This window comes from Hirundo rustica, chromosome 2, assembly GCF_015227805.2.
Source record: "Hirundo rustica isolate bHirRus1 chromosome 2, bHirRus1.pri.v3, whole genome shotgun sequence".
Lineage (NCBI taxonomy): Eukaryota > Metazoa > Chordata > Aves > Passeriformes > Hirundinidae > Hirundo > Hirundo rustica.
Genome location: NC_053451.1, coordinates 49367952 through 49388808, shown reverse-complemented (window position 1 = coordinate 49388808; position 20857 = coordinate 49367952). Strand labels below are relative to the sequence as shown.

Below are 20857 nucleotides of genomic sequence, written 5' to 3'. Positions count from 1 at the left end.
GTCTCAGCTGTCCCACAGTCTCACCTCTCCAGCTGCAGTGAACACACTTCACAGTACGAATCTGGTTGTTGTCCAGTGGCACTCTAACCTGACTTTCATGGTTTAACCAGGATACTTGATATAATTCACTGACTCAACAGACACCCCCCCTTTTTAAGGCTTGGTTAATTTTACAAAATTGAATCAACTCAGGGCCTGGGAGTACACAGGTGGGCAGAACAAACCAACCATAACAACAGCCCGAAACACAGAATGTAGTTTTATCCTCAGTCTTGCTTCACCAGATACTCATTAGGTAAAGCGTCAATGCATACCCAAATCTTTGATGTCATCTTCAGCATTTAGCTTTACTGTCTCTGGTACAGACAGCATACTTGCATCACTTATCCCAGGACATTTATCATGCTTGGAAAAATAGTTGTGCAAAATCTGTAAACCAAAGACAAAAGCTGTTATGTTATGTACCAGTCAGTGTCACTTTAACAGTCAAGGACAGAACTCTGAACATTTACTGCAGTACCTGACTAATGCTCCATCTCTTAAAATGAAAGGTAACATTTTCACAGGTGCATGTGAAAAACAAATAAGCAGATAATCCCCAATTTTGACACAAATCAGGTTCCATTCTAAAGTCACCTTAAGGGCAGTGAAAGGGTTCAGCAGTTTACTGTAATCCTCTCAAAAAGGGAACAAAGGAGATATGAGGAAGGACAAAGACATTTTACTTATTTTCACTTGTAACGGTTTGTTAACTGTGAAGTTTCAGGTCGTTAAGGATCAAACTGAAATTTGTAATTGAATCCTTTTAGCGCCATCCTCAGTTTTCAGTCTCAGTAATTATTCAGCTTTCATCTACACAAGAGTCAAATTCCAATTATGCAGGAAGTCTCTCTACCACTATCAAAGGACTGAAATTAATACTCAATTTCAACTCTTAATTGTAGTGGTTGAGAGCAAGAAGTCATTCCCAAAGAATAACTTTCGGAAGTTTGTCAGAAGTGGGAAAAAAACAAACCAATCTTCAGATAAGTAACATAATTCCTAGGTTTGATTTCCCTCTGAATAATACCGAGTGCTGCTGAACCCAGGTGATTTGGGGGGCAAGAGTTGTTTTTTTTTTTTTTTTAACAAGCACAGCAAAAAATATTCCTCAGAGAGAGGTAATTGTGAGAACACATTCTACAACCATATATTGCAAGTTTAGTCTTGTGAGCAGTAACTTTTTTAAAAACAGTCAGATAGGAGCGCTTAAAATTAAAACGACAGAATTTTTTATTCTTGGCTCAAACAATGTAAGCATGTAACCAAATAGCTTGACTGAAATTAAAGAACAACACAGCTCTTAAAACTACTTACTGTATCAGCCCTTCCATCCTGTTGCTTTGCTTCAGAAATAGAATCATTCTCTCTCGCTTTAGAAGAAAGAGACAGACAAGTCAATTTATTTTCTCCTGAGTGATCTGCTGAGTGTGATCAAATACAGCTGTGTTTTGGGAGGATTTTCATTGGATTATTTTAAATTCCACTCAAATCTGTAAATAAACTACTAAAACCTAAAAGTTCTAACTAAAAAGTCATACAGATGAGGCTGAACGGCGGCGTACAAAAGCAGTTTTGTAACAGCACAAACCACCCCAAATCACAGGTTATGGTGTCTGCTGTTTCCAGTTACCACTTTGAAACAGCACTGCCATTCTCCTTTCAAGCAGTTATTCATGGCACTACTCCCCATTTTCTCCTGTCCAAAGATCTGGATGAGATCTTCACGCCTTTCAGGAATTTGGGTTTTTTCCCCCACTTCCTCCCAAAACAGCAGTAATATCTTTGCTTTTGTTATAAAATGAGAAAGTGAACCCTATTTTTAAAATACCTGAAGAGCAGTATATTAAAACATTTCATAGACCTGGCATCTAGGCTCTGCATAGCAGTTCTTTCTTTTCACAGGTTTCAGAAGGCAGAGAGTATAACATCACTATTGTAAAATACTAGGCTCCACTATTATAAAATACATGTCTCCAAGACGTGGGAGAATGACCATTCAAACCACAGCTCATCTCCCAGAGCATCAGCATTAAGGTATGGATCCTTCACCCAGCCCTTCTTTTCAGCTCACACCTTTCTGGACCAAAGAACACCCAAAATAGCACAACTCAATAGCCTTGTGTATAGTACCACCCCTACATCCCAAAAGAGATTCCCAATCCTCGGATTCATTCTTAATATGCTTTATATGCTCTATACAGTGGTAGTTTAACTACCACATGAAATCTCAATATCAGAAAGCAGTATCAGAAGCTAAGGAGACACATCCAGGTCTTCCCATTTTCTCAAGAATTTTCATCAACAAATTATACAGTCAAACTTCATTTTGTTTATCATATGATAATGAAATCTCACTTTCACCAACACCTTAGGCTTAGGCTTGATGTTTATCATCACTGTTGATTACCACTGAAGCAATTATCACCCACTCATTATCAATCACAGCTCTGCTGACACAGCTGTTTGTGCAGCTGTGCAGTAAATGAGCTCCAGGAATTGCCCCGTCCAAACAGCCCAGGAAATATGAACCCAGGAGCTTGCGTCTTAAATTGGATGAGTATCCCAGTCTGTTTCACTGGACTGAGATGATGGCAGGCACAGTGAGAGTGGTTAAAAATGCTGAAGACAACACTGCTGTTGGAGGTTTACTCAGCAGGCCACCTTCTTAGACTTCATCAACAACCCATTTAACATAGCCCAATAGTTTATAGTTTTATCACAGAGCAAAGCAAACATATCTAATTCTCTTTCTGTGCTTTGCTACGTTATTTCTAAATTTATATTCCCTAACCCTTCAGTCAAAGGAAGAAAACGTCTGAAAAGATTTCTGTTTAGGGCTCCATTATCTAAAGGCACCCACTAATAATTACTGTAAGAATTCTGTCTTTTCTTTTAGTTAAAAAACCAAACTGTTAATACTGAGTAAACTTCCAGTGTCAAAACCAGAAGTTTTAAACCCCTAGAAATTGCTCATTTTCAGAAATACCTATTATCACTGTTTCACCAAGGGTAGGAGGTGTGGCTAAAGAACTTGACCAGGACATATCTGGATCCACTTCTGCTCCCAGACTTTCAGAAATACATTTTGGAGTTCTGACCTAGAAATACATTTAACAATCATTTATATAATTTCTATGCCAAATTCTAAATGTACAACTGAGGAAAAGGAAACAAAATGCATAAATAAAATCTATACCTCCAAAAGTTTTGGTGTGCAAAACAAGCTTCCATATGGTCCTGAAAAACATTATGTAAAAAGGACATTAAACATTAACCAAAAAATGAAGATTTTTATCTAGAGATGTAAAATATTTTGTAGAACCAAAAAGTGAAAATACAAACCAGCGATGTTATTTCTCTGAGGTGTTCTGTAAGTATTCTTTAAAAGAGCTGGACTGCAAAACAAAATTAAAACCAAAATATCAATTTCACTTTTCAATTTCTTAAAATAATTGAATATTTCAAACACTACATGTATTACCATCTCCATTATGCCTTTTCTTTGCATCATGGTTACTTCCCTGACTAGACAAAAAGCAGATTCCTCCTAACCATCAGTCAATATTTCAAACATTACCTTAAGTCTACTATAAACTGTAAAATATTTCTTTCAAGAAATTTTAATTTTCAGTGCTGATTTGTCTGACAAGTAATAAATTTCAATTTAACCACACATTTCATAATATGCTGTATGAAACTAGGGAAATTGGCTTAACTGATTGCAATTAAATAACTAGTTTAACTCTTCTTATAATCAACATGAGTACTTTGGTAAGATTTATCTGAAATACAGACATTTAAGTGCAAAATCAAGGCTATTATTATTAAAAAATCTCAGTAAATATTACAATTAGCTTTACTACTTGAGAAGTACATCATACATCACTACTACTCTTTCTTTGGATGTCTGGACTTGGAAAGCTGACAAAATGTTAAAAAATTATGTAGTCCAGCTGTGAAAGAGTAGAAAAATAGGAAGAAAGATCACCTGAAAGGATATTTTCAAATTCAGCTAGTGTTTTATTCTCAATTCACTTAGCAACCTACAAGTAAACATCATAAACATCAGACATACAAGATTATTCACTGCTCCTAAAGTTCAGCAGTTAAATATGGTGGGTTAAATATTGCTTTTTGCTTAAGGTCCAGCTTATTTTCTATTTGTGTTGACATATTTAGCATACCTAGCAGCGAGGCAGTTATGGAAGGTACCAGGAGGAGAAGCAAATATTTCATTTTCTTGGTCTGTTTTTCTTCTTGTGTTACTTGGGCTTATCAAATTCTCTCTACCTAGAACACAGAATATAATAATCAGCACAACTTTGCAGAACTCCAGGTAACAGTTTCAATTTTGAAGCTTAAAGTCAAGCTTTCAAAAAACCCAAACAAAAAAACAAAACGAAAGAACAAACAAACACAGCAACAAAAAACAACAACCAAAAAAAACCCCAAACCCAATCCTAATTTCTCTTCAGGTATTTTAAATATGTTCAAATTTTATGTCCAAACAATGCTAAACATGTTTCAAATGCACAGCCAAGACCCCTTATTATGTCACTTTGTTCACTTGGTATTAAACAGGTCACATATTCCATTTCAGTTTCAATGTTCTGCATTGCGCATTTCTTGTTGCTGCAGATGTTATCCTTAGCAAAAATACAATACATGCAAACACAGGTTTGTGCAGCTTCCCCTCAAATTTACTAAGCCATACACTTACTGGTTCAAATAAGCAGCAAAAAGCAAAAATTATTTCCAGAACTGTTGTTGGACTCACTGTCAATGTCAGCAGCATCAATTTATTTGCAAAGCATCTTCAAGCAAAAGAGAGTGTTCCCACCAAAGCAGCAGAATCCTCTGAACACTGAGACCCTTACATGGACAATCATCTATTAAAATGAATTTCTGCTCTGAAGTTTTCAAGCAACCTTAGTGTCAGAAATTACACTTTAGTTTGTGCATTTCCTTTTTCTGAGTTCCTGAGTTCATATGCACAGCACAGGTGCATCCCAGCACCATACCAAGGTATGAAATCCATCAGCTCCCATCCTTGTTCCATCAGCTCCCATCTTGTTCTTACAAGAGCCATTTGGCTCTAACCAAGAGAATAGACCATTTCAGGCAGTCACATGTGAACCTTGCACATACGCAGAACAAAACTGACCATTTTGGAATAAACAATCATAAGGTTCCTTTCTTTGCCATTTACAAAACTGCCAAATGAAATTCCTGACACCAAGCATTCCCTAGGGACTTAACACTGTAAAATACAAATAGCTACATTTAGAAGAAATGTTCTCAGAGGAAATTCAGAAAAACAGAGTTACAATATTCCATGGAAGTAGTGTTATAAAGTATACTTGAACTGCAGCACAGCTCCAACCCTTCACAGAATTTGCTCAGGGTCTCAGAACAATTCTGGTAATAAAGGGAGTCTTGTGTTTGTCTGTAACGTGGTTAGAAAAGCTTATCAGAAGGACACAGACACAGCAGATGTACCAATCACATACTTCAGGAATGGGTTTAAACACTGTTCCAGAGAAGAGATTCTTACATACAATCTTGCATACATTCTCCACATCTTCTCACTGTCCAAGGAATACCTCAGAAAGGAGCAGAGTGACATGACATACTTGGAATTTGGAAATATTGTATGAGAAGCACCTCATAAAATTCCTTTTTTTTTTCCCCAAATGGAAAAGCGTAATTTTTTCTATAACTTACAATCTTAGTAACTCAAAGAGATGGTGCTTCTAAAACTTTCCAAGAAAGGTAAAGGACTGCCCTACAGATTGCCTCACACTTCATCACGGTAAGGATGATTCTCTCCCTTGAAAAGCTTCAAAACTTTTGCATAAAACAAAATGAGAATATTAAAAAAACCCAAAAAACCCTCTGATTTGCAGTCAATAGGTTATACTAATAAGTTCATATTAACAATATTTGGAATGCTTGAACCACAACAGTATCTTTTATACAGGGAATTTTGCTTATATATCACCAGTTTATCTCAAGCTGAATTCACTATTAAGATTAATTCTGCATTTTTATAGATGATTTTCAGAAAACTTCTAAAATAATCTTTTTAGGCACACGATTCCTGCAGCAGCATTTTCTATTATACTAGTGATCATCATCAGCAACAAAAGGTAAAAAAAAAAAAGTTACTCACTTGCTCCCATTTTTTTCTGATCTGTCTCTTTTTCAGGGGAAGAACAAGGTGGCAATATTGCATTCTGTTCTTTAAAGAGCAGTGGGGTTGATGCCAGCTGACTGTATGTGGAGGCTTTTGTCCTTGGAGTTTTAAAAGCTGTTTGATCAAGCCAGCCCGAGGGCCCATCAACCTCTCCATCCGATCTGGGCTCATATGGGGGGGCTTCTGCGCTGAGTTCTTCAAACCAATTAAGACTGATAGGCCCCAAATCTAAGAAGGAAAACACACAGAAAACCACATGAAAAGGAAAAAGGTTCCTCCATGGAGGATGTGAAAATACACCAGGCATTTAAATGCTAACAGCAAAACACATTGCTCCTTTGACTGCCATACTTGTGGTGTGTTTGCTTCTAGATGGCTTTGAACTCTGATAACCACAAAATAAAAAGGGATGTCTGCCCAAATTCTTGGACCGTTAACAAAATAAGCAAAGGACCAGAAAAATATCCAGTTTGTTTAAAATTACAAGTATACTCTGGCTTTTAGAGCCTCTCTTGTTTTGGTCAGACTGGCAAGTTAAACAGGTTCCTTTTAAAATTACTAACTACTACAGATACCTTAAACAAAAGACAGCCTGGTCTGCATGTGGGTATGTATAGAGGTGACAGCTCTAAAAAAGCAAGTACAAAAAGTGACTAAGCATACATCATGGCAAAAACTATAAATAAAAATTAGGAGAAATCAAGGTGTTAGGAAATAATAAGGTCTGGGGCAAGAACAGCAGCTAACAACTTTCTTAAAGCTTTCCTGTGGAACATACAGCAAATGTGTGTACAAAATATTGGTGCCCAGAAAGCAATCCTAATAAGAGTTATTTACTTTCTATAAGCTGTACCTGATTCACTGCAGTGTGCCTTAAATATTTCAAAGAAAGTTGGTCTTTCCACAGGTTTGCAAGTCATTTTCTTATCCATAACATTACTGGAACAGTGGAAAAGCCTGAGAAGAATAAGAAAACACTTTCATACACTGCTGTTTGAATGTCTTAGGCCTGCTTTCCTGCATTTTGTGGTGTGCCACAGCCCAGCCCGTTTAGCTGTGACTGTGATGAGAGCATTCAAACACCTCAATGATGAGCACGGTGGGAAAACAACAGACAAGAGCATAGGGAATTATACCTGAGATAATGAAAACACTCAGCAAACACAGGAGAAAACCAAGATGGAATGGGCAGAACACTTCTGAGGTATTTTAAACACAAATCAAAACCCCACACTCACTACAACGTGTTAGGATGAAATATGTACTATCACATATATACTCTTAGAACAATTACAACTTACATGTCAAGAATTTGATTCAAAGTTTCTTTCAAGTGGAGCAGACACGGCCAGTTTCACAATTCTATTAAAAAACATGTATAAATAGGCCCATAGTGAGACTTCACCTTTTGACACGTTTATGCCCTCCACGGCAAAAGCCGTTTCCCACACGATGGTCGTGTTACACACGCCGCCTTACCAAAACCATGTGAAAAACGGGCGCTTTAAAAGAGGGTACGGGCTGCATTAAGACAGAACACCGAGGAACTTAGCACTGCCTCAGAAGGACATTTTAAAAAGCGCGATTTGACCAGTCCGCGCTGCTTTCCCTGAGGGGAAGCTCCTCCCGGGCAATGGCCAGGCACGGAGCGCGGCCTGTGCAGCCCCGCCGGGTCACCGCGGGGTCTCGGGGGACAGCCCCGAACCGCCCTTCCTCGCGGCCGGTGGCCGCACACCCCCGGCAGGCTGTGAGGAGAGGGAGAGGGAGGGACCCCCGAGGGGCGGCAGTGACACCCGCAGGGCACAGCGAGCCCCGGGGCAGGGCCGACACACGCGGGGCCGTTACCTGCCGGCGGCGCCTCGGGCGGGGCGGCGGCCGCAGCATCGCCTCACGCAGGGGAGGGGGCGGGCAGGGAAGGCGGCGGGGGGGATGAGGGGCCAGCGCAGACTCCGGGCCCGGCAGCCCCGTTCCAAGCTTGGCGCCAACCCTGCCCCGCGCCTGCGCAGCGGAACATCCGCCGCTCCCGCCCTCCGCCGCGGCCACGTCCCGGCGAGGAGGCGGCGAACCCGCCCCGCCCCGGCCTGCCCTGCACGGGGCCCGGCGTTGCGGCCGGCGGACCCGTGGTGCCCGCCGTAAGGGCTGTCCCGGCGTAAGGGCTGTACCCCCGTGGCTGACTCCGCACAGCACAGAAAGGGAGCGTGCCCTGAGCCGGGATGGCCGCCAGCAGCTTCACTGACGCGAGCAGAGGCGAGGGGATGGCGTATCGCATCCTCGGCTGACAGGACCCGCCTTGCTGGGCAACAGCAGCGGACACCCCGACTTCCCGGGGAAAGGCTCTGGAAGGCTCCCGGAGGCAGAGCCGAGGGCAAGTGCCACGGCCCGTACGAGCCTCAGCCTCTGCTTCTTAGGAGGTGTTGTAGGCCTTGACACATGAAATGGTTGTTGACGTTCCAATAAAGAGAATGTTACTATCCTCCACTTACATGTCGCCTCCTGCCTTGTTTCTTGATTAAATTCTTCACTCTGGCGATGAAACAACTTCAGGATGGGTGGAGCACTCTCTCCACCACCATCTGAGCTTACCATCTTCATTTTAGTGGGATGGTCATCTGTTCTTGTGCCATAAAGGGGTTTCTTCCTACCTCTCCATACCAGTCCTTATGTTGCAGAGCATTATCACATCACCTGATTAGTCATCTGTCATTTTCATCAGTTTCTTGTCGTACAATAATTTTCCATATCCCTCATCCTTTCAAGAAACTTTAACTTCTAACCCTGCAGTGTTCTGGGGAGCTGCAGTAACTTTCTTCCCAAAGTGTTTTAGAGGAACCCAAACTGCTGGTTTAAATGATTCCAATTTGATTTCCATCCCCATTTCGAAGCACCGTAAATACTTACTCTTTTTGCAGCCACACTGCAGTCATTAAGTTTTAACTTGGCCATCTCGGTATCCTGTTTTTGCTTTGAGTTGATACTGACAGTGCTTTGAAAACCCAAGCACAATGCAGAGCCTTGAGGCATGTTTCTTTTAATTATGATAAATGTATTTCCTGAATCTTAACCTCTTTTTGCCCTGTAAAAAATGCTGTTTCTTACTGATTTATCTCAGATACTTGAAAGTGTCAGATACACTTTGAATGTTTAAAGACACCATCCCTATCAGGTCTTCTCTAGCCTCTCTCTTGCTGGCCCATTGGATTTTATGGAGCAACACATTTGTAAAGATGATGAGGAATCATATAAAGAAAGGATTTCACATCACAGCAGTTCCAAGGATTCCAAGGGTTGTCCAGTCTTTAAAGGCTTACATATACAGTTTGGATTATTTAATTACATTATTTTAACTGTATTACCTTAAAATTGAACTTCAGTGATGTAATTCTGGAAGAAAGACTATTAGTCTAACATGCACATGCTTTTATTACTTGCTTGCATTACTAACACTTATTTCATTATACAGGTATTAAGCCACTGCTTTCCCTTACTTCAGTTTGTATACACAAATATATTCCATCTTTTCCTAAAGCAGTCGAGAGAAAAAGTTCCAGGTAGATAATCCCCAAGTAATGGAACAATGAGGATGCTCTGACCAGTAAAGACTTATTTTCTGAGCTGCAATTTCCTAAATTCTTTGCTCAGCTCTCCGGGAAACACACAGTTTATATGAACTTTATTCGTTTCCCCAAACCCCCTTTTCCTTTTTTAAAGACCACGAGCAGAAGGAACTGTGAGCAAGCAGGCTCCTCCAGGCCGTGGTTTTCCCAGCTGCAGCTGAATGACATCTCTTCATCAGTAGAGGCCGGCAGAGAAGTCAGGCCGGCCGGCCTTCCCTTGCCATCTGGCCCGTGCGCCAGCTGGCCCCACTTTCCCCATCAGTTCGCAACCATTAGCTCCCCGGGTAAGATAAAAGCAGGGCAGGGGCACGGGTAGGGCTGACCCTTCAGGGGCGATAATGATGGACAGCTTTGTCTGTTCCCCCTTCAGCACGTACCAGAACTTCAGGAGCAGCCCCGCGCTCGGCCGCGGCTGGGACGCCGGGGCCAAGCAGCCCAGCTGGAAGCAGAGCAAGAGCGGCGGCATCGCCCCCTTCCTCGCGGGGCCCTTCACGCCGCTGCCCTCCGACTACCTGGACGGCTACCGGCGGGCGCAGCTGCAGGCGCTGCTGTCGCAGGTGGGCCCCGCGCTGGCGCCGCGGCCGCGCCGCGCCAGCACCAAGGAGGCGGCGGTGCAGGTGAGCCTGCGGGCCGACGCGGCCGTGCAGTGCTCGCTGGGGCCGCGCACGCTGCCGCCCGCCCGGCGCTTCAGCCCCGCCGCCCTGCGCGCCCCGGGCCGCCTCGCCCTCTACTCACCCGCGCCCGAGCGCCGCCTCTTCGCGCTGCCCGACGCCGCGCCGCTCCCGGAGCCGGCAGCGCCCGCCGAGGAGACCCCGACGGAGGACGGCGGCGAGGAGCAGCAGGAGGGCCCGGCGGGGGCCGCGCTGCCGCCGCGCCAGGAGCCGGTGGGGACGCGGCCGGAGGAGACCGCGGCTCCCAGGCAGAGAGCTGCCTTCCAGGTGCGCCGGGACGGGGCGAGGGGGCAACCCTCCAGCAGGGCGGCCAGAAATCGCCTCATGAGCAGCACGGTGCTCCCTGTCGTGCCCCGGGCTGACTCTGTCTCACCTAGAGCATTAGAGCCTCCAGCCTGTGAAAACCCACACGTGCAGATCAAAGCATGGCAGAATAGTTTGGGTTGGAAGGGACCTGTAAGATCATCCAGGTGCAACCGTGGGCAGGGATGCCACCCACTAGACCGTGTTGCTCATAGCCCCATTGCAGTATGGCTTCCAATATTTCCATATGGCCTCCTGGGCAACCTTTTTCAGTGTCACACCATCCTCGCAGAGTAGTAGTGAGGGAGCTGGACTGGGTGTTCTCGGGGTGCTGCTGGAGAATGCTCAGTGAACTTTTGTCTCTGCAGTTCTTGGAGCAGAAGTATGGCTATTTCCACTGCAAAGACTGTAAGACCAGATGGGAGAGTGCTTACGTGTGGTGCATTTCTGGAAGCAACAAGGTAGTTAACAAGTAATTTCTTTTCTCCTGAGACTTTTAAAAATGGCATAAAACATCTGACAAATCAGATGCTTTGGAATAAATTTAGTACCTGTATAGAAGACCTTGAGTAAGTCTCTGTACTAACAGAACTTGCCTTTTTTTTCAGGTGTACTTCAAGCAGCTCTGTCGCAAATGTCAAAAGAGCTTCAATCCCTATCGAGTGGAAGCAATCCAGTGCCAGGTAAATTAACTGTACTCCATTAAGCCTGTTGGATTTTATCACATACACCAATACTATTGCTGAATTTGATATTGACTTTATCTGGAAGAAAACTTGATTTCATCAAAATACTAGGAAACATTATTTGGGAACTGTGTCTTGGGTTAGGCCTCCCATGGCTTACATTAACAGTTTTCATACAGCATTATGGCTTGCTGACATGTATGGTAGGGTTTTGTGCTTCTAGGTGAGAAAGCTCTTACACCTTAAGTCCACAAGAGCTCTTAAGTGTATCAGCCCCAGTGTGTTGTGTGATTAAGGAAAGCCAAATATTAGTTTATCATGAAGTGTATCTTCTTTGATCTACTACTACTAATGTGTCTTTGTTTCTTAAGATCTGTTCCAAGACTCGTTGTTCTTGCCCTCAAAGGAAGAGACATATTGATCTGAAGAGACCTCATCGCCAAGAACTCTGTGGCCGCTGCAGAGGCAAAAGGCTGTCCTGTGACAGCACTTACAGCTTCAAATACATTGTCTGATCCATGTGCCCTCTTCTGTTTTGTGCTTTGCACTTAGTCTGTTGCAATGTTTTGACTTAAGGCTTTTGACCTGGCATTGGATAATGGATGAAGACTTCAGTATTATTGTAAAATATAGTAACTTAAAAGTATGTAATTTCACTTGTATGTATGCTGTAAATAAAATTCAATAAAAGTCTGCACTAGTTTGATACCCCTTAGTTTCATCTCCCTTGGATGAAAGAGGAAAGTATGTATGTAAGGAAGCAACCTATTTGATTTTCTAAAGATAGGAGACTTTGTTTTGAAGTCTTCAGGGAATGCTAAGATTCAAGCTATGCTAGCAAACTTTTTCCTTCAGTCACTCAAACTGAACTAGCGTGGAAGATGCAAATAGTCAGGAGGATAAAGTCTGGTGTAAATGCAAATGTGTCTTCCCCCTGCCTCTGTTAAATGTATATATAAAAAAACATGGCTGCTTGGTAACCGAAGCAAGACTACAGCTGTAGAACAGGAGGGGAAAGGGTGTAAGCTGCCCATGTTAGAAATGAGGAATGGAAAAACCTTTTGACTGGCAGTATCAATGAGAGTGTAAAAAAATACTCAAGGGGAGAAGGAAGTTGGGAGGTTTTCACAGTGGAAGACCAATGAAACTATTTTTGCTGTTGTAGTCCTCCATGCTTTTTGTTAGGCTGTAGTTATATTTCTCACCAATTTCTATCAATGGTTTCAGCATAAAGCAGGAGACAAGTATCTTCTGGGGGGCTGCTGATGACAGAGACCCTGTGCAACACTACTGATTCAGACAAGAACACAATTTTCACAACAAGCATCTACTGTGTTGTGACTATATATGACTTTTATACTTTAGTTAAATGGATGTACTAATCCAAATTTTGAAGTTACTTCACAAAAACCGTTAAGTGTATTTACAGCGTGAATAAGTTACATAGTTGTCAGAATAAAAGTGTTTCAGATGTGCAACAGATTTACATGCATACATTTAACACTGGACAGCAGTTAAATGTAAGAAAAACCCATTTAAGGTATGACTTGTATATACATTACAAATAAAATAAGACATCTCTGAAGAAAATTAACATGAGAACTTGCATTTCATGTTAACATTTTTTTACTTTTTATACTCAAAATTCATATTAAATAAAAATATGCATGCTTAACAGTTCAAAAGATTTGACTCTGTGATGGGACTTTCTCCTACAAAACAGCAAGTTAAATTAGATCAACCATCCTTTAATAATAGTATAAATATATTCATAAAAGCAACCTCTAGTAAAAAGCAGCCAAGGTCCTTAATTAAAAAAAAAAAAAAAATCTATCAAGACCTTTCATGATCCTTGGGGGGCGGCCTAAGAACAGACCTCTGCAATATGATCCAGTACCTTCAGAGACAGTAGCCTAGTAACATTAGGAAATGTACTTCATAGCAGCTCATTGTTTTAAGATACAGTAATCATATTCAAATTACAGTGTACATTAAATTATAGTCTGTTTACAGTTTGTTTCATACACACAGGCTCTCAGCTTTTGACCAACACGTTTGTGAGATTCTGTGGCCAGCTTCATTCTGCCCATCTTTCACTCAACTAAATAAAATAAAAAAGAAAAAAAATGTACAAGATTTGTGTTTTTTTAACAAAAAAATAATATTTTGTGAAGGAAACATTGCACTTTTGCCAACCGAAAATTAATTTGCTATAAAGGAAGTATTGTTCAGTGTAGTAGGCTTTGGTATGCAATGGAAGTTACTTCTTCAGTAGTGAGTTGCAGTTGCTCAGTGAAATGCTAACTGGGTTTTGTGCAACACAGAACAAAGGATGCTGTCCCAGGCTCTCTACGCTACCTCTGTCCTTACAGTATTGCTACGTGTTTGAAGTTCAGCCCATCGCTTTTTAGAGGAAATCCTAAGTGTAACAAGAGTGAGTACAGTTTGACCAAACCTTTGTAAGGCTGAGAAGACATCGAGCCACCTCACTCCCACAGGGCAGCACTCCCAGCTTGAAAGGGGGCCCAAGGGTCCTGTCAGAGACTTGTGCCGGAAACGCTGGAGTCTGGAAGAAAGGTATTGATGACGCGGTAGCTCTGAGCTCTGCGAATCATGTCGCGGATCTCTATGTTCAGTTCCATTAGTTTGGTGCAGATTTCAGTCAGGCTCTGGTTGGAGCCTACCAGTGCATAGGTGCCTGTCTGACCCAGGGTTTGGTGGCGGAAGTAAATATTCAGTAGTGTCTGGACTTCATCATCAGAGCTGCTTCCAAAGATATCATTGGGCCACAAAATCCTGCAATGAAACAGGAAAAGAATAGGCATTTAATTATGGGTTTATTAGCAGAGACAGAAGCTGCGTGACAGAGATCTTTAAAAGAAGAACAGACTTGCACATGATTGTAAGCCTAAAGCAACTCACTGTTTTACATCACTCATTTGTTCCTCATATTCTGGTATCAGGCACTAAATACACATAAAAGTGTAATTTCCATTATCTAAAAACTACCTTAAGAAACCTCATTCAAATAGGTGTAAGTGAAACCGGGCAGATTGTTAGCTCACGCCAATGACATACGCCTGTAAGGAATTAACTCAATAAAAAGAGCCTTACAGGACTTTTGACCTACAGAATGTAATTAAGCATCTTAATTGTTGCAAGCATATGTTCAATAGTTACTTGTGGTACACCTCTCCAGAAGTCAGTATCAATGCCCCCATGTACCTCGTTGAAACAATTAATTAATTATGCTGATCCTGTGCATTACATTTCGTTAAGAAGATAATAAATGCATACTTTTCTAATAACATGAAAGTCTAATATGAACCGTGTAGCAAAACTTGCCTGCATTCTCTTATTTGTCTGACAGCTTTAACAAGTTCATTATTTTTCAAACACTCCAGCATGGACTGAATAGCTGCTTCAGTAGAGTTGAATGTGGGCTCAGATTCTGTTGTCAGGGGCTCAGCTGCGATTGCAGCAGTAGCATCCTTCAGATTTTTCTTCAGCTCACTCAGTTCTCTTGACATATTTAACAGCTGTTCCAAGGAGAAAAATGAGAGATGGGTATTTTCGTTCTCCATAAGCCATATATGGAGTAGGTACTTCAAGTTTGTCCTTTCTAGTACACTGGACGTACATATTATGGAAAAGACCCCAATTTAATACAAGGACATTTCTTGATCTCTGTACAATATAGAGAAAAAGCAAACTATAGGGTTGTTTTTTTGTTGTTTGTTTGTTTTTTTCTTTCCCTTTTATGCATCCTTTAATATTATGAGGTAGTTTTGGCTTGCTAAAATGCAGGAGCATATCTAAACAAGCTTTTATTTTTCACCCTTGCTACTTTCTTCACATCATAGTGGAAGATCTGAAGAAAACACGTACTTCTCCTAGCAAGATGTTGATTATTTATTTACAAAACACATGCACCATTTGACATGATTAACAGATGGACAGGAATTGTATTGCCCTTTCTCAGGCTGAAAAGTTAATATGGCACAAGATTCATGAGTAATCAGTAAGTTAATAATTTCCAAGGATCTGCTTTTTCATGCTTCTACATGCTAAAAATAACCACTGCACATGAACTAACAATGGAATTTCCTTCAAGTAATAGCTTATGGCTCCAGCAAAATATGCAAATGTTACAGTGAAATAGCTATTCTTTGTACAATTGTTTCCCAGTTCTACAGGCTGCATTATTTGTAACAATTTAACAAAGTCATAACTGTGAAATACACTTACGGAAATCAATTACAAAGAACAAAGTATTTCTAAAAGCTCTACTAGTAGTAGATGCCTATTGTCCTGTCTTCTCTTAAAAGTGAACAGCCCAGTTCACAATGTGAGTCACATTCCTTCACAACATAAAATTTATTGTATCCCTAAGATACAATAAATATTCAAACTCTTTTTACTCCAACAGCACATCTGATAAAACAATTTCTGTTTATAGACCATCTCTAAACTACTAGAATATGTCGCAAAATACATGTAATAGCTTCAAATTTTATTTTACAAAGCAGAGTACAACAGCTTCTACTCCTCAATAGTTTTAAATAGATACATTTTTCTCCTTACCAGGAGAAAAATACACATGAAATGGTAAGTTATATGTTTCCTTAAATGATAATCATTCAGCTTAAAGTAATCAACTCAAAGACGTTTCAAAGTATTATAAAGTATTTTAAGCAGCTATTGAAAATAAACTTGACTAACAGTACTGTTCTTGTGATTTTTTTTTTTTAAATAAGATATGTGGATTTATCTGAAAACAAAAAGCTGTTTGGGTCAAAAGCGAGAGCGTGCCATGTCAAAAATATTTAAAGAAAAAGGCTTGTAAATATTACAGAATTGAAAATACAGGACATTAAGGTATTTAGTTGATTATGTAGATTATAGGTTGCAGATTAATAGGGTGAAATAGTGCCATCCTTGTTGTTAAGTCCATAGAAAGAAAAAATAAGAACAGGAAAACAAGGTGGAATTTTCAGTATAGGACTTTGCAGTTTGTTACATACCTCTGGCATGGAACTCACTTCGTGCACTTGTCCAATAAGTTTACAGTAGGACTGAAAAAGCAACAGCAGCTGGAAGTGCAGTTTATACAATCTCTGACAGAGTTCCAATTGCTACGGAAAGATTTGTAAGAGAAGAAATAATTAATAAATATTAGTGAGTTTAGATAATTTTTGGTAACTAACAAAACACATCGAGATAGTTTGTTCTCAAAACCATTATTTTACTGAAGTATGATCATATACCATTTCAGAAAATAAGTAATGATTTTTCTTCTGCAGCTAAGTCATATATGACATTGAAAATAAAACCATGATGGCTAGCTCTCACGTATCACATGTCAGCAGCAGCCTCAAACCATTCTGTTTTGGTTAGCTTCACTGTCTCCAGTTTGCAGCAGGAAAGCGAATATGGGGGAAGTGACTTTCCTGCACAGAACATGAAACTCCCAAATTTCAGATATGGTCAAAGACATCTTCTAAGGGATGGAAATCTAAGAGAGAAGCTGTGAAATAGTTGTCCAAGATGGTCAGAGCTCCTGCCTGCTCCTCTGAGGAAAAGGAAACAGAGGGGATAAATCCATGTAGGAGTGAGAAGGAGGAAATGCCAGCCCTGGAACTTAAAACACTGCTCATGGATTTTCCACTGTCTTAAAGAAACTATACAACAGATGGATGGAGTTTAATGTGTAAGAGGGCGTAGAATTTGGCTTCTATGAAGTATTCTCCCAGATTAAGTAGATACTGCTCTATGAATATTCACTTGTTTCTTCCAATGTGAAGTGCAGCATGACATAAAAGATGTCAGACACACTGAAATAATGGGTGATGGGCACAGCTGCCAGAGAGGTTCGGTTAACATGCTTACAGTTCCTGGTATTCTTGTGTCTAACAGGAGGGGGATCCTGTGTTCCATGCCTGGGTTATGGTGAAAAAGGGAGGAAGACTTAATCTTCAGCTAATTACATAAAAAGTGAAAATCCTGCAGGTACAAATCCTGACCTTGTACCGACCCTTTGGCAGGAAAGCCTTACAGACTTCCAACCGAATTTGATTTGCCTACTGTGACAGACACCGTGACCAAGGGTGGGCTCAGTGATATTTCCATCTGCTTGGAGGAACTAAAGCAGAGCTTCATGCCAAAACTAGCAGAAAAGAAGAAGCTATTCATGTTTTCTTCTTTAAAGTACCTCATACATACTTGGTTACCAGCACGTGCTGCAGCTCTTTGCTGAATTTGGGACTGTGCAAGTGTCAGCACAAACACTAACAGAAAATACATTATAAATGTTAATTTGACTGAAGAGTTTTATTTACATAGGGTTCAACATTTAAGTGCCACGTTTTTTATTAACAAGCCGAAATTAGAACAACAGTTTGGTGTTCCAGTTCCCCAAATTTCTGTACCATCCTCACAAGGCTGAGGGGATAAGGCCAAAAGCAAATTTCATCTTTGTTCATCAGGCTGAGGTGGACACCAACTACCCATCTACGAACAGACAACCAAGCGCACTGCCAAAATGAGGCAGAGCGAATCTCCTGCCAAAGGGGCTTATGGAGGAAAGTGGGAGCAGGAGGATGGCGCCAAGCCAGCAGGTGTCGGTCTAGCAGAGGCTGAGCTGCAGAAGGCCAGGCACACAGGGCTGCTCACACCTCAGCACCACCACAGCAGCAGAGCTCAGCGCTGTAAATTTGCCCGGTCTGAGCTCTGTGCCATTCTGGATCTGGTATCTGCATTGTTATGTTTAATGTCTGTTCCTGGTGGGCAGCACTGGAGTGCTCCTGTCCCAAATGGAAAAGAGGAATTTCAGCCAAGAGGAGTCCTTCAGCAGGTTTGCAGATGACACAGAAGGATGGGATGCCATCCAGGGGGACATGGATAAACTTGAGAAGTGGGCCCATGAGCACGGACTGGGAGAGGAATTCATTGAGAGCAGCCCTGTGGAGTTCTCGTAGATGAAGAGCTGAACACAAGCCAGCAGTGTGTGCTCACAGCCTGGAAGACAAACCACATCCTGGGCAGCACCAGGAGCACCTCTCCTGTGAAGGGAGGCTGGCAGGGTTTAGCCTGGAGAAGAGAAGGATCCAGGAAGATTTTCCAGTACTTGAAGGGGCATATAAAAATCTTGGAGAGCAACTTTTTACAAAGGCAGATCGTGGTAGGACAAGGAGCAATAGCTTTAAACAAAAAGAGGAGAGATTTAGATAAGATGTTAGGAGGAATTTCTTTACGTGGAGGGTAGTGAGACACTGGAATAGGTTGTCTAGAGAAGCTGTGGATGCCCTGCTCCTGTAAGTATTCAAGACCAGGGTGGATGAGGTTTTCAGCAACCTGGTGTAGTGGAAGGTGTCTCTGCCTACGGCAGGGGGATTGGAACTGTATGATCTTCAAGGCACCTTCCAACTCAAACCATTCTATGATCCCACCAGACTGGATATGACAGCAAAGACCCACAAATGCAGGAAGGCAGCCCAGCAGATCCATGGTGGGGAGCAGAGGTGCTAGGGCAGAACTGACTTGTGGACAGGGACAAAGCCTATCAGAACAACGGGCATAAGGAACACTGCCAGTGAAATAAACCTGCCCAGGGGCTGTTCTCTGTAACCAAGGGCACGGAGCACTGCCAAATTTGAGATTGTGTGGCTAACCATTCTCTTCCCAACATAAAGACCGACTGTTCAGACACAGCCTCCTGGAGATGTCTCTGGCCTGTCTTCTCTCAAACCATGCTCGGGCACGTCAGGGGCTGGCTGGTGGCCACCCGAGTGATCCCCAGCAAGGATCATATTCACCCTCTTCAAATTTTGGAGACCTGGCAACACTACAATGCAGTTACATACACATATAGTTGGAGCTGTCAGGGAGTTAATAATTAATTGAAAACAAGCATAACATCGTTAAAAAAAAAAAAAATCTCATGATAGCTTGGCATGTGACACTGGATTTTTTTAGTCCTTGGAGAACAATAATTCAGTTTCACCCTTCTGGCTGCTAACCTGAATGAAAACAAACCGAGGTCAAACTAATGGTTCTAGTTTAACTCTCAGTATTTAGTTACTGTGTCAAGCGACTCAAGTTTTGTTCTTCCCAAGTATTAGCAACCAATAGTGGTGAAACTGTTCATCAACATATACACAAAATCCATTTGAAATGTAACTGCCAACTAAAAATTGTAGTTTTTCACTAGGACAAATGGAAGACTATTAATTTTAAAATGTAAGAAACGTTTCCTGCCCCAGCATATAACATCAATTCAAAAGCTTGATTCGTAAAAATGTATATAAATGACCACTTGAAACAGCAAACGAATGTCAAAATTTTGGCATAGTATTTTTTGATTTCATAAAACACACGTTAGTAAATTATTTTAGTCACTGTATTTAGAACCACGTATTGGATAGGAAAATTGTAACAAAAAAAGAAAACATGCTCAGAAGTAAAACAGTAGAACTGGGGTGTATTAGCCCATCCACAGATGGACAAAAAATATGAAAGAATTCAACTTACTGCAAGAGATTCCATTTGCTACACAGCAAGCATGGCACAGGAGAAAAGGAAAGGAAAGAAAGTATAGTGTCAGTGTAATGCATGCAACAGGAAGCACAGCCCATTTGTAATAGCATAACTTGTCAGCAGTATTAGCAATGCTTGCCTCAACCTGATAATTGGTTGGAATATCACATTCAACATGCACAGCATTCTTAATAAAATCAAGCTTTAATTCTAATGGTAAATTCCAGTCAAAATATCTTCAGTTAGATCTTCAGATTTATTAGTTTAGATTTATCCCACCCAGTAGCTCAAGAACTTACAGTGAAATAGCGTTAGAAAACTCTTAAAATAATACTTTTATTTAAATTTGGTTTCTTTCTTATTAAAAAGAGCTCATATTGCAAAGTACTAAAAAAATTAGGGAGGATTTTCAAGTGATGAATAAAACTGAACTTCGCTATTTCTAAATATTTTCTTGCTTTAAAATACTTCTGTTTTATGACAAATATATCTAATGAAATTGGCAGGATAAATTTTATGGCTGCTGGGCTTATTACTTGGCACATTACAATGGAAACATCTTGCATATAACTTTCAAGTTATGACTATCATAAAGAAAAAAAATTGCATGGAAATGCCAGTTTTGTTTAACTACATGGCAAAGCCACATGTTGAGACAGCTTTATATCCCTTCCTCTCACCAGTAATGATTCACTGGTTTACAATTCTGAAGCTATTAAAATGTCAGTGTAAGTCCTTTTGCAATAATAATAAAAATTCTAATTGACTTAACATTAGCATTTCAAAGACTGGGGGACTAGGTGCTCTCTT

At 41.1% G+C, this 20857-nt stretch overlaps 3 protein-coding genes across 11 annotated transcripts in view; 1 reads left to right on the top strand and 2 right to left on the bottom strand.

Annotated features, from left to right (window-relative positions):
- BRCA2 (BRCA2 DNA repair associated) overlaps nucleotides 1-8166 on the bottom strand; it is a 34341-nt gene extending 26175 nt beyond the window's left edge. For all 6 annotated transcript variants that reach the window (XM_058419475.1, XM_058419476.1, XM_058419477.1 and 3 more), the window contains exons 1-10: nucleotides 8084-8166; nucleotides 7540-7600; nucleotides 7092-7195; nucleotides 6215-6466; nucleotides 4227-4332; nucleotides 3385-3437; nucleotides 3239-3279; nucleotides 3029-3140; nucleotides 1357-1412; nucleotides 315-429 (exon numbers count right to left, since the gene is read on the bottom strand). In XM_058419475.1, the coding sequence (XP_058275458.1) occupies nucleotides 315-429; nucleotides 1357-1412; nucleotides 3029-3140; nucleotides 3239-3279; nucleotides 3385-3437; nucleotides 4227-4332; nucleotides 6215-6466; nucleotides 7092-7195; nucleotides 7540-7541 (841 nt within the window). In that variant the 5' untranslated portion in view covers nucleotides 7542-7600; nucleotides 8084-8166. The remainder of the gene's footprint in view (nucleotides 1-314; nucleotides 430-1356; nucleotides 1413-3028; nucleotides 3141-3238; nucleotides 3280-3384; nucleotides 3438-4226; nucleotides 4333-6214; nucleotides 6467-7091; nucleotides 7196-7539; nucleotides 7601-8083) is intronic.
- A 2001-nt stretch (nucleotides 8167-10167) lies between these two features.
- Nucleotides 10168-12220, top strand: ZAR1L (zygote arrest 1 like). The gene is made up of 4 exons (XM_040056719.2): nucleotides 10168-10790; nucleotides 11195-11287; nucleotides 11435-11509; nucleotides 11884-12220. Exons 1-4 carry the CDS (start codon nucleotides 10191-10193, stop codon nucleotides 12025-12027), a joined length of 912 nt encoding a protein of 303 aa, XP_039912653.1. The 5' UTR covers nucleotides 10168-10190; the 3' UTR covers nucleotides 12028-12220.
- Nucleotides 12221-12843: 623 nt separating this feature from the next.
- FRY (FRY microtubule binding protein) overlaps nucleotides 12844-20857 on the bottom strand; it is a 183187-nt gene continuing 175173 nt past the window's right edge. For 2 of the 4 annotated variants that reach the window (XM_058419511.1, XM_040056716.1), the window contains 4 exons: nucleotides 20042-20059; nucleotides 16537-16647; nucleotides 14858-15051; nucleotides 12844-14308 (listed from right to left, as the gene is read on the bottom strand). In XM_058419511.1, the coding sequence (XP_058275494.1) occupies nucleotides 14050-14308; nucleotides 14858-15051; nucleotides 16537-16647; nucleotides 20042-20059 (582 nt within the window). In that variant the 3' untranslated portion in view covers nucleotides 12844-14049. The remainder of the gene's footprint in view (nucleotides 14309-14857; nucleotides 15052-16536; nucleotides 16648-20041; nucleotides 20060-20857) is intronic. The other 2 variants (XM_058419512.1, XM_040056718.1) reach the window with 1 other exon arrangement.